A 17,287-nucleotide genomic window follows, 5' to 3' on the forward strand; every position below is an offset into this window, starting at 1 on the left:
CTTGTGCCCCTAGATATGCTCAAGCTCTTCATTTTGCATAGGTGCTTGTGTGCGCTCCTTGGATATTTATGTGTTTTGTAGTGGAGCTGCAACATATTTACTCAAATCCTTTAAAAGGTGTTGCTGTGGAAACCAAGGAAGCCTCTGAAACAATTGAGGAGTCTGTAGAAGCAGGTATAGTGGAAGCTGCAGCAGAAGAGGTCACGGAACAGGAAGCTATCCCCGCTACACCTTTGGAGCAGGAGCAACCTTTGACTGAAGAGGAATCTTCCGCATCACCGTTAGAGGAGGAGCCAGCAGCAAGCCCAGAGGCCTCTACCGAGCAAGGTTAAAGAGGGATTTTGTGCTGATTTTAATTTTTCCTCCCTGTATCATCTCTTTGTAGAAATGTTTTTGGCTAAGCTGAGGTATATACAATTGCTTATTTGAAAGGGAGTGCATACAAGAATAAGCTCAGTGGATCAAATACCATTATTGAAGCTGAACTCCAGGCAGATATAAAAGGCACAAATAATGCAACTCTATAATTATTAATCCATCATTTACATGTATTTTTTAAATGCAAGTCTGAGAAGTACCTGAATTCAATTTAGTATCAGCCTCTTGTCTACTGTACAGCAGAGCTCAGAGACGGGGAGGGAGAAGCACATGGATCTATTCAGGTTTGCTGTAGTGCAAAGAGCATGCTGGTAGCAGGATGAGCTCAACAGCGTCCTGCTTCTTTTTTCACTGTCCATTCACTTGGGGTAAGCAAAGTGAAACGTCGGCATAGAATGATCAGGTCCACTCACCTATCGGGCAGCAACTCCAAACTGGAGCATCAGAGCTGTGTAGATCTCAGGACTGGATGGACAGAAATACAATCCCTTTTGACAGGTAAAACAGCTCTCGTGTTTAATCTGTATATGTACTTGTTTGCCTGGGGTTCAGCTTTTTTTTAATTATTATTGTTGTCTGACAGGAACATCCATTTAACATCTGCTTTGTCTCTGAGATATTAGTAGATTATGAAAAACTAAAATCTTGCTTTTTTTTATTTTAGGATACAATAGAGCAGTGGTTCTCAACCTTTCTAGGGCCGGGACCCCTTGGAACATTTGCCAAGTTGTGGTGACCCCCAACGTAAAATTTAGAGATGACACGGCCGCTGCATGTTGAAGAGCAGGTTACAAGTCAGTCCTAATTAACCGTTTTAAGGTCCCCAGAATTAGCATTAAAATTAAGCTTAACACTGAGTAATATCTCTGAAGTGGTCAGCAGGGCCGCCTTTTAATATTTATTGGACCCTGAGCAAACATTTTTTTGGGCCGCCCCACCCTTACCCCCACGCCACGTCCCCTACTCGCCACACCTCGCCCTGTCACACTACCTACTTGCCCTGCACCCACCATGCTATTCCCCTCTCCATCACAGCATCCCAAAAAAGGGAGAGGTTGTGCGGCGTACAGCAGGGGTGAAGCAAAACTACACAATGTCAATCGCATAGTAAACAGAATGGTGCTGCCCTCTACCCTGTCCTATGCCATCCTTTACCTGTGTACTGTACCATCCTACCCCCTGAATTGTACCACCCTCCCTCCTATTCTATACCATCCTTCCACTTTGTACTGTGTCAACCTCACATCCAGCTCTGCCTTGTGTGCCTGAACTCCAAGGGCTGCAGCCCCATAATTAGAGTGCCGGCTCTGCCTCCTTAATAGGCACAGCAGCCAGCAGCAGAAATAGGTGGCCGGGATTAGAGGGGTCGGAGCGGCTCTCCAGGCAAGACATGCTGCTCATTTACAGCGGAGCCTGGTGACAGCGCACGGGAAAGTTAGGTGTGCAGAGTGGATGAAGCAGACAATGGAAGCCGAGACAACGAACACAGCCAGCATTGATGGGCCCCCTCCTGGCCGAATTATACAGACGGCCCATGGTAGTCAGTGAAGCAGTATCGGCGGGAAGGGAACCTCCTCACCTACTGTTCATGTGTCGTTCTCACTCGCATCCCTCTCTCTGTTCCTCCCCGCTGACTGCTGCAGCGACATCAGGCGGCTGGGGAGTGACCAACACTGCGGCGACCCACTCAAGAGGGGGCGGCGAACCACTTTTGGGTCGCAACCCACAGGTTGAGAACCGTTGCAATAGAGAATGGTTAAGTGTATCTAAACCTCAGAACAAAAAAATTTGTTTCTTTAGTATACATTAAGGCACACAGGGTGAAGCAATTCTGGTATATTAGGTTTATCTTTTTTTATCAAAATAATTTTTCTTCTAGCAAGAGTCTACTGTTGCTGCAGAGGCAGAATAGCTTATTGTGCAACTTTCTGGATTGGCTGATCCTTTGCCATAGCCATGGAGGCTCTACCCAGATGTGAGGCAGAAGTAGGGAGGCCTGTAATGTAGCCTAGGGGCACTGGGCTCCACTGAGGTGCTCTCCTAGACACTTTATGTGATGTGATTTGCTGCAGAGCCCTTCAACCCCTCTGGCAAATCATGTGACAATCAATTGCAACAAGAAGGCTAAGCCCCAGTCTAACAAACCTACCTCAGAGGCTAGGAAGAGTTCCTTTCTTTTCACTTAGGCCTCCAAGGCCAAGTCTGGTACTTGATTCTGCCACAAATTCTGAACACCCAAATCTTCAGATCTCACAAACAAGTCCTTGCAATGGGGGGATGCCCCCACTTTGTCGGAGTAGGGAGATGTCTGTCGGCCTTTGTGGTCACCTGATTCTAAGACATTTCGGTTGCTTGGGTTCCAAACGTGGTACCCAGGGGGTACAAGCTAGAATTTCAAACTCTGCCTCCATCCTGCTACATGTTGTCAAACCAGGTAAAGTCCCCACAAAGACTAGCAGATCTCCACACTACTTCTTTCTTAAGGGATCATAGCCACTACTCCAGAAGGCTCATTTGCCCCATTTTGGATCTAAAGGTTATCAACACCTTCCTTTGGGTACAAACATACCATATGTCAGTTATTGCTTCCCTTCATCCAGAAGACTTTTTGGCCTCTGAGGTAATCAAAGATACCTACTTGCATGTCCCAATTTTCTGGCACATTGTTTCCTTTGTTTTGCGATGGGCACCCTAAGTTGCTGCTTTTTCCTTTTGGTTTATCCACTGCACCAAGGTAATAGCCCCTGTACTTGCTCTCCTTCTGGGGCATTCCCCGAGTGGAATACCTGGATGATGGACTCAGACACTGTCAGTCAATGTCCAACAAACTGGTCAAACACTGCAGATAAATCTTCTTGATACTGCTATGTCCAAGGTCTTTCACAGAAAAAAAAAAACTACAAAACTCACGGTTAAGGAGCCAACCTACCTTCCTCTTGTGCATGAGGGTTCTTGACTTAATGATATTGTGCCCAATTTCACTCCAGACCACTCCAACCCAAGTTTCTGGCTACATGGGACAGGAAGGCTCAGTCTCTGGATCATAACATACACATGACTCCGAAGACCAGGCTTACCCTTGCCTGGCGGCTCATGAGTCTAGCCATGCAGTCTCCTACTGGTCTGGAAGGTTCTCACAACAAATTCTAGCTTGTGGGGCTGGGCAGGAGTCCTGGAAACTTTCCCGGTGCAATAAATGTACTTGCCAGAGGCAGCTCAGAGTGATTTGGTTATCCCTTCAACACTAGACTTCTTGACTTGGGTATAGTCAGACAGTGCTATGGAAGTGGTTTACAGTGGTTTACCACGTTTGTCTCCAGGTCCAGGGATCCTCTAGATATAGCAGTGGATGCTCTGGTGTCTCAGTGAGATCAGTTTAATCTGATATATGCCTTTCCTCTTCTATAATATCTTTCTCATCTGCTCTGCAGGATCAAGGTGTTCCAGTAATTTTCATGGAACTGGCCCAGGCAGATGGGGTACTCGGACCTTGTCAGACTCCTGGCAGACCTTCTGTAAACACCCCCAGATCATCAGGATCTTCTGTCCCAATGACTGGTTTTCAGTCCCAGGGACTGGTTGAGTAGCCTACTTCTCAGTAGCTGGCTTTAATAGCATGGGTGTTTAGGCCCAGTTTCTATAAGATAGGGACCTACCTGATTTATTTTTTTCCCTATGCTCCTAAAGGCTTGTAAATCATCCTCTCGTAAAGTCTAACATCAAATGTTAGAAGGCACTCATGATGCAAAGCAAGGAAGCTCCATCCCAGAAACTACTCTGTGGGAGGAATCCTGTCTTCTCTGGTATGGTCTAGATTTGGCCTTGAGTGTTTTTCCTTCAATGGCTGCTTACTTGCCTCCCACTCCTTAGTGAAGTCCTTTGTGCACATTGTTCTCCCATCTTTCTGTTTAATTCTGTCTCTCTCGGCTACAGTTGCCTTTAGACAGTCTTAACTCTTTTTGTCATTCCTGTGTGTCCCCGTGGGGGAAAGCCTGCTCCTTCTTCCAGTATCTACACATGGATTAAAAAACCTATAAACTTAAGGACAAGGTTCCACCGTGCCTGTCAAAACACACTCTACTGGATCAGTTAGTGCTTCATGCACTTTTTAGCATCAGGCATCTGTTTCTCTGATCTCTAAAACTGGCCATACACTTATATATAATCTGCAAATTTTCCATGGTCAGATGGAAAAAGTGCAACAGATTCCTCCATCTACGCTACAATGTTACAATCTTCCAGCAGCTCTGTGAGCTCTTTTGGGCTACCTCTGCCAACTTGTTAAATGTGGGCCTGCTAGCGTTGTTTTCTGTGTTGTCCACCCCTTAGTTGGACTGCTTTTTGGAGGTCCCTGTAAACCTCAATTACTCCATCCTGTGCGCCTTTAAAAAATAATAAAGAAAGCAAGATTTTTGACTAACTGTAAAATACTTTTCTTGAAATACATTAAAAAACAAAAGGTCCCCTCCCCTATGTTATGATCCGCTCCCACTATTGCTTTGCATGATTGAAGTAGGAGGGGTTATTCTAGGCTGTCTTACAGTTTGCCAGTCTTCAATCTCCTAAAGGCAGCAGCATGATAACCCAATGCACCAGAATCAGTTCAATTTGCGTTCCTTAATGAATTCCAAGAAAACGATTTCACTGTAAGTCAATTATTGCCGCTTACCAGTCCTCAGATGTGGTGGCTGCATAAATTGTTTAGTTTTTAGGACTTTTCTTTTTTTATATTTTCACATGGTGATCCTGCTAGTAACCCACTTGTTATCCTAGGCTGACAATGCTGACTCACTGTACTATATTTATGGGGAAGCAGCATTGTCACCCTTGGAGGACTGCAGTCCACAGAGATAGATGGGAGCAATGTAACTGATAATGGTGCAGCAGAGGCAGAGAGCACAGGAAGGTATCAGCTCACAAGATTTCTGGAAGGGTTAACAGATATTTTTCTTTACGTAATGGACCAAAAGGAGCAAATTAAAGAAGCTTATTATGAGGGTTTACATACACATTAAGCACCTGTGTTTTTTTCCTTTTTTGCTGTCTCTGTACCATCGGAAACTTTACCTTCCCTTTCTGCCTCCGACATAGTACAGGAAGAGGAGAGGAGAGCTCTGCAAGGTGAGGGGATATCTGCTCCTAAACAAAATAGGTGTCACTTTTGAAAGATTTCTCCATCTCCTATTCTGGTGACAACACCCTCTGACAATGCTCACCAGGACCAATAGTGACAGTGAAACTCACAAACAGCATTTAAAAGCTGACAGGGGTTTTAATCCTTCCACATTCTATAAAAAACAGCAAAAGGGTTTGCGCTTTACCTATACTGTATTAAAGGACCTTAGTAAAGATTACTTTGAGTCAATTCTATTTTAATAACACAACAGCCAGTAATTGCAGAGAGCCTTGTCCCATGACCCAAAGGGTTTATGCAGTGTCCTCCAAGACATCCTAATGTAGTGTTTTTGCCTACTAGGGTGAACTCCGTTTATAAACTGCACATCATACTGTATAATTAGAACATTGCCATTTCAGGAGTAAGTGCCATATAAACAATTGACATTGTAAGACAGAGGAATAAAATCACCAACTCTAATAGAATTTCTTGCTCCCAGTGGGAGATATTATCGTTTTGAAAAGGGTATAGCAGAAATAAAGTGCATAATATTTGCTATTTAGAATGGGGGAGTGTACTCAGCTGATGAGAGCTGACACTGTAGTAATTGTTGCTGGAGGATATTGTTTTTATAATGTAAACCCTAAAGTATACTTCCCCTTTTGCAGCAAAATTGGTGCAACGCTTACTTTTATATTTGTTACATGTTCCCCTTTACATAGCAGAATTCAAATATTAGGTTATATAAAAAAAAAATATCGATCCCTAACGTGTGTGGCACACTCGCTGTTTACATACAATCCTATGCAATCCTATCCTATGTAAAAGCATTGGCAGGTGACAGGTTCTCTTTATGGAGAGTTCACGGCTGCAGCAGGTGTAACCACTTCAAGATCAGGATGTACAGGTATATTGCACATTATTCTGAAGCTTTTATTATGTTTGCTGTGTGAATGGGAACACTTAAATGTATACTGGAGGGTTCTCAAACTTGGCTGCAAAAGTGGAAAGAAACTTTAATAGATGCATTATTGTAAAGTAACTTATTTCACGTTTTCCTGGCTGTATGATAGCTTTCGTAGGGCCAGTTAGCTGCATTGTTGAGTTCAGTGCCTGCTACACAATGTGTAAAACAGTATGATGAGGAGGCATTACTAGAGGAATGTTTCATGCACTTATAGTCATATAAATATTTCATTAGTAAATTGTTTATTTTTAAGCTTTAAAGTGGACTTAAAGTCTAAAGATGGTCATTCACTGATATGCTGAACTGAAGAAGTCTATCAGAGCCTTCCCCAATCCCCCGTGATTTTCATCCTTGGAGTCTGTAGGCACACAATTTGTTGCTCTTACACTCTTCTGTTAGAATCTCCTCTTTGATACAACATTTACATGTTTCCCTGGTAACCGTGCTTAAAATACTATCACTATACTGTGTAAATATCCTTATATGAGATTACTATTCATCCTCATAACAGAAAACAATTGCGACTCATAACTGTTAATGCAAAAGCTGCTTGTTTACCTTTTTGCCATCTATAGGCACATGTCTACTACCTATTGGTAAGTCCGGCTCTGAGTACACATATTGAAGCCTTTGACTCAACATAACAGCCAGTCAACTAGCAATTCCAAAAGGAGTGTTCAGTAATGGCAGCATTTGCTCAGTACAGGTTCCTTATGTAATATCTGGATAGACTATAGGCTGTGTAAACTGTGCAGTGTGACTCCAGCTACTTAATGTTTGCACTGCGTTTCATTCATTTCAGTGGGATCTGCATTTAGTACACTTTTAAGGGTTTAGGAACCCAGGCCGCACCATAGGTAGGTTCTGACCTATTTTTCGCATGGTGTGTAACTCACTGCATGACTACACAACCACAGAAGATAATTAGATGCCGTGTCAACTTATACTAAATGTAACAGCGTAAAAAAAGACTGGCCATTGTAACTGCTCTTGTCACACAAGGTATGTTACTCAACTGCTCTAAATGCATATTTCTGTAGTCTTACAAGGGGCTGTGTGTTGCCCCATGACATGGTATGTCTGATTACTAAACTGTATTCTATTTGTTTCAAAGGAGATAGCGTAATATGTATATATGGGTCCAGAAGTGTCTATGCTGCACTAGCAATTGGCTCCTCGTGAATGTGTACACATAATCTCCTCATTAAAAAAGATGGGGTGCGGATCAGAAATTGGACAGATCGGTTAGTCGCTATAATTTTTTGTACTGATGCACTAATATCCAGTCAAGAGCTGTCTGCGTCTGAGAACATCCCGACATCTGAGTTGAGGCTATAGTCTAAAAAAATATCTTTTGACCTGTATGCTTTACACAAGTAAACATTCCTCACGGATTACTCTAGTCTGTGTTAAATTACATTAGCTTCATTTGGTTTCACTGTGTCAGCTTCAATATGTCATCATGCATTAAGAAAGGCTCCGTCATTGGCTGCTTGACAGGTTCTGACCTATTATCTGTGGTCATTGGTCTGTGCTCTGCGCTAATCAGTGTGTTTTTCACATATTTCTTTGCACTGTTACACATTTTGAACTAGTTTACATTGACATATACAGACATGTGAAATATTAAGTACACTCCTACCTACTGGTAAAGGTGATATACTTGAGTAAAACCATTTCCTTTTCAATGATGTTTTCAACAAAATATCAATAGTTGTAATTGTGTACTGTGTAAAAAGAAGTACTCCTAATGTATCAGAAGCTGGTATTGTTCCGAAATTACTTCTCATAGGCATTTTGTATAACTGCCCACCAGTGTCTGACATCAACATCAAACATTTTGACCACATCTCCATGCAACTTTAATGCAATATTTGAGGGTTGCATTGCATTAACTGCCTGTTTCAAAGTCCCCCTACAATTTTTATGGAAATCATATCAGGGTTTGAGTAGGGCAGTCCATAGCCCGTTATACAGTATTTGCTTCTTGAGACATTCTTTGGTGGATTTCCTAGTGTGCTTCGGATCATTTACCACTTGCTGAATTTTTGACTAGAAAGCTTAAAATCCCCAAACAATTATATGTTTTCTGACAGCAGAAATGCTAGTTGCAATTTTCATGTCTCACGGTATTTGCGCAAATGTTTTTCAAACCAGTAATTTTGGGGTAAAATACACTATTAACGTGTTAAAAGAGCTTTTTCCCGTTAAGTTTCAGCTTTTTGGACAGATGGCATCACATCTTCATCAAGCAAACTTTGATATTATACAGAATGTACAGTATATTCATGATCCGCCGGCTGACTTCCTTATAATCGGGACACATGGCAATGATACTCGGTATCGGCGAGTACCAAAAAAAAAAAATCGGGACTCGTACTCAATACCGAAAAAACGGTATCGCTGCATCCCTAGTTTAGACCCCATTTTTTTGCGTTTTGCTTGCCATCTTAATATCATTAGGGAGATTTCCTTTCCTCTCCCCATTGTAAGACTTTTCATGTTCTGGTGGATACTAAAAATTTGGATTTACCCTCACTTTCATTCCCAATGACATTAATGATCAGGATAATCAGAGAGAGTGAATATCCCTAATGGAGACATACACTGAGTGGCCAGATTATTATGACCACCTGACGTTTGTAGGCAAATTAGCTATAATTTTGCGCTGAAGTTGCTAGAGGGCCAGTCCATTATAAATAGGGAAGCAGATTGTTTACCACGACAGTAGAAGTGATTTTTTTCTTAAGATATGGTTAAACAACACGATTTAACAGCCTTTGAACGTGGGATGATTGTTGGCGCTCGGAGCCAAGGAGCGAGTATCAGCAAAACAGCAGAATTCATTAAATGTTCAAGAGCAGCTGTTGTTAAAGTGTTTAAAGACTGGACTGTCAGCCGAAAATCTGGGTCTGAACGTGCGAATTGTGGCCGTCAGCAACTAGTCAATGTTAGGGCAGAACGGAGAGTAGCAAGACTGGTACAAGACAACAGAAGGACAACAGTGCATCAAATTACTGCAGATCTTAATCAGGGATCCTCTCAAATGATCTCTGAACGCACTGTTCGCCGTACACTGCATCGTATGGGATATGGAAGCCGAAGGCCTGTTCGAACACCTTTGCTGTCTGCAGTTAACAAGATAAAACGTCTCCAATTCGCACAGGAACACAAGGATTGGACAGTTGAGCATTGGAAAAAAGTAATGTGGTCCGATGAATCACGTTTCCAATTGCATCATGCAGATGGCAGAGTGAGAATTTGGCGGAAACAGCATGAAAGCATGTGCCCCACATGCATGAGTACAACCCTTCAAGCTGGTGGGGGCAGTGTTATGGTTTGGGGCATGTTTTCCTGGCATGATTTGGGCCCTTTAATTCATGTGGAACAACGTCTGAATAGCACAACATACCAAAGTATCATTGCCGATCATGTTCATCCTATCATGTTGATGGCGTATCCCAATGGAGATGACTTCTTTCAACAAGACAATGCGCCATGCCACGGTGCTCGTATTGTGCAGGAGTGGTTTCAAGAACATGAGGGAGACTTTACCTTGCTTAGGTGTCCCCCACAATCACCAGATCTCAATCCAATTGAGCATTTGTGGGACGAAGTTGAAAGAGTCATCAGGCAGCTAGTTCAACAACCATCAAATCTCACAGAACTGGACAGTGCTATTCATCAGGCATGGTGTCAGATTCCTCGCATCACCTTTCAACATCTCGTGGAGTCAATGCCAAGAAGAATCGCCGCAGTATTGAAGGCAAAAGGTGGCCCAACGAAGTACTGATGGGGTTGTCATAATAATGTGGCCACTCAGTGTAGACCGAATCAAAATCCTGAAACCCCTCACCGTTCGATCCAATGATTATAGTTATTTGAATAAACTGTATTAGGATTTAACCGCTTAACTCTAAGTTAACCCTTTTCATCCCCAATTAATTCCTTCTTTCCCTTCTCTCTTTAGCTATAGTTTTTTTTTTTCCCCTTTTTTTTCTTTCTCTTGTTTTGCACCATTTTATTTTTAACCTTTTTTCATTTTCATTTGTTTTCTTCATTTTTTTCAGTGTATTATAAAGATAAATCCATACAATAAAAAAAACAAATTGCAAATATTTTGCCATGCTCTGTACCAGTGTCATTTTAAATGGAACAAATTATAGAATAGAAGTTATACATTTTATTCATCGCAATATGACTTTTAAAAAACTAACACTGGTCAAACGAAAGAAATAAACAAAGGGTTTTTAAATGTATTTATGTCTTTGTTTATAGATTACATAACAAATAAAATAATCTCTTGTTCATGCATTCTGGCACACGGGACATGTTTTTAGGAACACTGGGTTATGCTGCCACCTTCTCTTGCCAGGAGGTTGGACACTGACAAAACAAAGCTATAAGGCCAGCCCAGTATAATCCCTCCCACTCCCAGTATGCCTCAGTTCTTTGCTACTGCCCTTAGGAGAACTGAAACCTTATCCTTTTTTACATTCTTTTCTTTCATCAAGATTTTTTGCTGCTAGCAGAATTGTTAAGTTCCTCCAGAAGCACTAGGGCTCACTTTTGCAACTTCCGGATTGCATACTGCTCAGCTTTGCCATAGGGTGCTGTACCTGGACCCTGCCAGGAAGAAGTGGTTCTGGCCTGTAATGTTTACATCTGCTTGAGTTTATCTGCTTCGAGTCTTTCTTCTGAGTAACAACTCCATCTGAGTGACAGCCTCCTCTCTCTTGTCCAGGGAAAAAATTTCTGCTGCTATGTCCGATTTTTAGGTAAAAATGTCTTCCATAGTTGGCAGATGGGTGCATGTCGTTTGAGTTTCAGCTACAGCTCCCTTTCAACAGTCTGATTCTGTTTGTCATTCCTGATTATCCCAATAGGGGACAGCCTGCTTCCAGTTGTGCTATTACTAGCTGGTTGGACAGCTCATGATTCAAGCTTATGACCTCAAGGGCAAGGTTCTCCCTTCCCGGTCAAAAGTGCTTCATGGGCTTTTCAGCATCAGGCATCTGTTTATCAGATCTGTAAGCTGCAACTTGGTCTTCTGTGTACATGTTTGTTATGTTTTACAAGGTAGATGTTCAGCCCTGATGCCAACTTCAGAAAATAGGATTTTTGTCTTGCCTATAAAATCCCTTTCTTGGCGTACATTACAAGGCACAGGTCCCTTATCTCTGTTCTTGTGTTCCACTCCTACTATCCCTTGCTAATGAAACTGAGGCATGCAGGGAGTGCTAGGGGTTGCTTTGTTTTACTTAGTTACAAATATACATTTAAAGTGACATTAAACTAATCCCCCCCCCTTCATTCCTGCTTTAAGGACTTGCCTTAAGTGAGGCCTCTAATCCGATCATCTTCTTCCATCCAGTAGTTTTTAGCAGTCCCTCTAGCACTGGTGTCGGTGTCTGATTCAGCCGACTACGGTGTCTTCTGTGTCCTACGGTGTCTGTCCAACGTGCATGCTCCCGGCGATGTGTGCATTCACTTTCAGTGTAGCTCTCCTCCTCTCCCCGCCGGTGACCTCCACTGCACCCGCCCACTTGCTCCTGCATGGCCATTCGGTGTAGCTGGACTTTACAGCCGGGAGCAAGCGGCGGAGTTCGAGGTAAGTGTTTGCCTATTGGGTAACTTCTTTTTCTTTTTTTAAATGTTTTTGCATATATCTACTGCTTGCTAGCAGTAGATATATGTAAAAAAGCAAGACTTTAATTCTACTTTTAAGCATTACTTAGATTGTGAATTAACTGAACTGGCTGGTGTAGGCACCTGTTAGTCCTGAAACCTAAATGCTCTTATGTTGAACTGGAAGAGCCTGATGTGTTCAGACTTCTTATACTAATTCTATTATCATACATTAAAAAAAAATCTCTAGTTTTGGTTAAAAATAACAAGGGGACCATTGTAATATTTGGGTTCTTTGACTTTTATCCAGTCCCTACTAGAAATAACCGTTTTTGAGTTGAGTTTTTGTGTGTTTTTTTTAATTTTATTTTATATTTGAGAATTGTTATGCAATTGAAGATCATCTATATCTGAAATTTATAAGATTTGAAAGGTTTGTTGCATGAAATTAATATCTTTCTATTTATCTAGTAGAACAAGAAAATACTGAACCTGTAGTAGAGGCTGTAGCTGCAGAGACCTCTCCTGTGCTTGAAGCAAGTTCAGACAACATCCCAGTGGAGCTGGCCTCAGCAGCAGAAGATTGGTCAGAGTTCTCAGCTCGTAAACCAGAAGAATCAGTGGAGGAGAATTTATCTGTAGCAGAAGGTGTGTGCTAAAATGAAGTCAGTAGTAAAAACACCTTAGTTTTCTATGGTAAAGACTCATGTTGTTGGATGTTGTTTTCCTGTGTCTGAAACACATTAAATGCAGGTCAGCAAAGTCCCATTGGCTCTAATTAAGCAGTAAACACGCCAGTTCAGAGGCTGTGTTTGACCTGTTTTGCATTGCACTGTGTTTCTTTGGCTGCAGCTTGTCCTATTGAGGTGTGTATAAAATGCAGGGAAAGCAGGTCAAACTCAGCCTCTTCTTGTCAAAGAATGCATTTGAAAACATTGACGTGAGCCCTAAAGTGGCCTCAGTCATGTACCAATGGATCGCTACCTCCAGGTACATAAACCTTGTCAGTGTTAATTCATTGGTGTACAAATTAATCAGCCTCAACAGTAGGCGAGAGTGAGATACGTAATACAATTTACTTCCATTACAATGAAGTGTAGTACTTTACATTGTTTATATTACTGTAACATTGAAGCATGGTGGAGGTCCCATCCAGGTTTGGGGCTGCATTTCTGCATATGGAATCTGGTCAGAATTAATAGTCTCCTCAATGCTGAAACATATACCTATACATCATGGAATACCATCATGGAGGTGTCTGATCGGTCCTTCATTCTGCAGCAGGACAATGACCCCCAGCATACATTAAAGGAGAACTATGAGGTGAGTGCTTTTCACTCACCTCATAGTTCTAGCCGACCTGTGACAATGAGACTGTCACAGGTCGGCTCTGTAGATCGGGAGGTGAGCGAACACATACCGGGTTCGCTCACCTCTCGATCCTGTCACGGCTCTCTGCCGTGACAGGGGAGGGGCTGGATTCCCCCCTCCCCGCTCCGCCGGCGCTGACTGGCGGAACGGACAGGGGAGCGGGCGGGTACAGCTGGCTCTGCCTCTAGATAGGCAGAGCCAGCAGTCAGTCACGCAGCTGGGCTGATCCCGGCACAATTGTCGGGATCCGCTTCAGCTGCGGCGTCTCAGTATACCGTGAGCAGCAGCTCGCGGTATACTGCGGCGTCTCAGTATACCGCGAGCTATAGCTTGCGGTATACTGAGCCTAGGGTGACGCTAGTTTGTGTCCTCCCGTTACCCTAAGGAGAACTATGGGGAAAAGCCTTAACCCCATAGTTCTCCTTTAAAACTCATTAGGTACTACCTGCAGTGAAAAGAAGGAATCTTGGAAAAGATAGTATGGCCTCCACAGAGCCCTGATCTCAACATCATAAGGTCTGTGTGGGATTATATGAAAGACAGAAGCCACCAAGACAGCCTAAGAAAAACTGTGGTTAGTTTTCATAGATGCTTGGAACCTGCCGAGTTCCCATAAGCAAAACTGTGCAAGTGTACCTAGGTGAATTCATGCAGTTTTAAAGTCAAAATGTGGCTAAACTAATCTGTTTTATGCACTTTGTATTTTATTTGATAAATAAAAAAGTATTCATATTCCTCACTTTACAGCATTTTTTTCCTCATGGCCCTCACACTTTTTCACACTGTCCATTGAGAGGTTTTTGTGGTCCAACGTCACAATAAACATGAGAATGTTTCTTTTATTGTAGAGAGTGAAGAGGCTGTAGAATCTGGAGCTGCTGCTGCAAGTTCCTAAAGGTAATATTTACTTACTGTGATATGCATTTTGTTTACTGTTCTGTCTTAGAAGCATGTGTACTGTTAGTTGTGAATGGGAGCTCATCACAGACTTCCAGAGTTGCAATTCTGCTTGACTTCACATTGGTGGCTGCCAAATGTTTTAGGGGAGAGGGGTAAATCTGCAAGGACCTTTCATTTGTATTTAATGTTATCTTTGCTGGGCTGCTTTCAGCCTGTCACAATCCTAGTGTATTCAAGCTAAGTATATGATGAACAAATGCATAAGAAAAAGTTACCTAGGTCATATGGAAAACCTCAATCTGGTGGTGGTAGTGGTGGGGATTCCTTACCTGCCTCCTGTGAGGCATTTCATGTTCTTAAACGCTACAGGTGCTCTTTATACTGCATGTTTAAAGTGCTTTGGGTAACAGTATATATTTGTTGCATAAGACAGTTAGCCCATGGGAGAAAGGGAGGCTAATTTGAGTACTCTGGAGCTTTTATTTTCTAGCCTGTGCTTCGAAATACCACTTAAATGGAACCGGTCTCCATGCCAGCTGGAACATATTTTCTTCATCCAGCTCCACTGAGAATTGTGTTTAGTCAGAAAATGTATTTTGATATTGTGGAATGTTCCCTTAGTAAAATCATACAGTCGAGGGAAATTGCTCTTTTCCTTTTTACAAAAGAACTCTGATCTCTTAAGACATTAAAACTGATTTATTCAGGAGTTGGGAATGTTTACTAAAAAAACAAACAAAAAAAAGGAAAGATTAACTTCAGTTATCTAATCATGTTAAAAAGAAAGTCCTTTTTTGTTTCATCTGCAGATGATTGGGTATCTTAAAGTGACATTAAGTCATTAACCACTTGCTGACCGGGGTGTTTCACCCCCTTCCTGTCCAGGCCATTTTTCAGTGTTCAGCGCTGCGGTACTTTGACTGACATTTATTCCGTCATGCAACGCTTTACTGAAATGAATTTTATACCATTTTTTGGGGATAGAAAGAGCTTTCTTTTGGTGGTATTTAATCACCACTATGTTTTTTTTTTTTACTATATAATGAAAAAAGTACCGAAAATTTTGAAAAAAAAAACTTCTCCCTACGTTATGTTTATAAAACATTTATTATTACCCAAATTTTTGGTAAATTATAAAAGACGGGGTCACGTCAGGTAAATAGACACCAAACATGTCAAGCTTTAAAATTGCGCGCACCCGTTAAATCGCAAAAAACTACCATATTCAAAATTGACCATAGCTGAAGCTTTAAAAGCTTTTACCGCTCATCAGTTTAGTGTTATCAGTGAATGATGGCCCTAGAGTTATTGCTCTCATTCCGACGTTCGTGGCGATATGTAACATGTGCGGCGCAATGGATGTAATCGGCGTTTTCGCACATAGGCGGGCTTGACGCATGTTTGCGTGTGCATGTGGGGCTGGGGGACTTTAATTTTTTTTTTATTGCTTTGATATGTGATTTTTTAATTTTAATTTTTTTTTATAACTTATATTTTTTTAAACCTTTTTTTTTCCCCACTGAACTTTATTCCTATCACATAGGGAGCAAACAAGCTCCCTATGTGATAGCCAATTTGCAGTGACAGGTCCTCTTTATGGAGACATGAGGGGTCTTTAAGACCCCTAATGTCACCTTGGGACCCCCAGAGAAGCTGATGAAGCAGAGACCTGCTTCACCAGCTTCTCTCCGGTTTCTGTAACGGAGAGTGACAGAGGCATGCAGGAAGTGATGTAATACACATCACTGCCTGCATTCAGAAGAGGAGATCAAACGGAGCTTGTGTACTGAGCTCCGTTTGATCTCCGGCCGCAGAGCTGCTGTGCTGGTCCCGGGCTCACACTGGCGGCGGAGGGGGGCGCACACCCGACCGCATATTACAATCGATCGGGCGTCTCTAAAGACGCCCGAACGCTTGTATGTAAACAGCCATCGCTGGCTGTTTACATTCAAAGCCGGTTTCCCGCTCGTGCCTCCCCCCAATGGTGATGTCAGCACTTACCTTAAATGATGTCTCTTAATCCGATCTTCCTCTTCTTTCCTGATGTTTTCATCTGTCCCTCCAGCGGTGCGGCGGCTCTCCGATCCAGCGCTGACTCCTCTCTGCTTGCAGGCACTTCCGATCCAGCGGCGTCTGCATGCGACTGCACGCGTCCATAGACTTACCTTGCGTCCCTGCTCGTCTCCCGGATGAAAATCCGAACTGCGCATGCGCCCGCCCCAAGATGCTTTGCGGCCGCCCGAACAGTTTCGGATTCTCTGCGCGGGAGCGCGCAGCGAAAACAATGTAAGTTTAAACCGCTGTTAAAGCGGGGTTTAAAAAAAAAAAAAACTGTTTGCCTATATCTACTGCTTAATAGCAGTAGATATAGGCAAAAAAAACGGAGGGTTTAGAACACCTTTAAGTGAATCTTCACTCTTGTTGTGAATGAACATTCCCATCTCCTTGTGTAAATCAGGCTCATTATGTGCTCGGCCTTTACTACCCAGCATTAGGAAGTGAGTTTGGAAATTTGCCTGTTGAATCACAGGATGCAAATGGTTAAAGGAGAACTATGGGGTCAGTGTTTTTCCCCATAGTTCTCCTTAGGGTAACGGGAGGACACAAACTAAAATAACTTTATTCAATCTCGAACAAGTGGAACTTTTAGCATTCAGTTTTCTAGTTTTTAAAATAGTAGTGCAAAGGAAAGCCTCCAAACATCCAACACCATGTAGTGTGTTGTTCCTCCCAAAATGTTAGAACCTTGCATTGCATTGCAGGATACCTTAGCGTCCTCTTTTCCAAAAGTCAGTTTTGGCATACTGCAGGGTGCCCTGAGTTAACCCCTTCGTGACGGGAGACGTACAGTGTACGTCCCGTCACAAAGTGGCTATATGACTGGCCACCTACACTGTACGTGCCGAGTTATATTAGCCTCTGTAATG

At 42.5% G+C, this 17,287-nt stretch overlaps 1 protein-coding gene across 4 annotated transcripts in view; it reads left to right on the forward strand.

The window, feature by feature from the left end:
• Window positions 1–17,287, forward strand: part of LOC108787524 (cytochrome c1-like) — a 27,218-nt gene continuing 9,931 nt past the window's right edge. Inside the window, exons 1-4 of one of the 4 annotated variants that reach the window (XM_018557099.1) lie at window positions 1–327; window positions 3,963–3,966; window positions 12,556–12,737; window positions 14,309–14,357. In XM_018557099.1, the coding sequence (XP_018412601.1) occupies window positions 69–327; window positions 3,963–3,966; window positions 12,556–12,737; window positions 14,309–14,355 (492 nt within the window). In that variant the 5' untranslated portion in view covers window positions 1–68 and the 3' untranslated portion in view covers window positions 14,356–14,357. Of the gene's footprint in view, window positions 328–3,962; window positions 3,967–4,422; window positions 4,429–12,554; window positions 12,738–14,308; window positions 14,358–17,287 lie in introns of all 4 variants that reach the window. The other 3 variants (XM_018557101.1, XM_018557100.1, XM_018557102.1) reach the window with 3 other exon arrangements.

This window comes from Nanorana parkeri, unplaced genomic scaffold, assembly GCF_000935625.1.
Source record: "Nanorana parkeri isolate BGI_ZX_2015 unplaced genomic scaffold, ASM93562v1 scaffold267, whole genome shotgun sequence".
Classification (NCBI taxonomy): Eukaryota; Metazoa; Chordata; class Amphibia; order Anura; family Dicroglossidae; genus Nanorana; species Nanorana parkeri.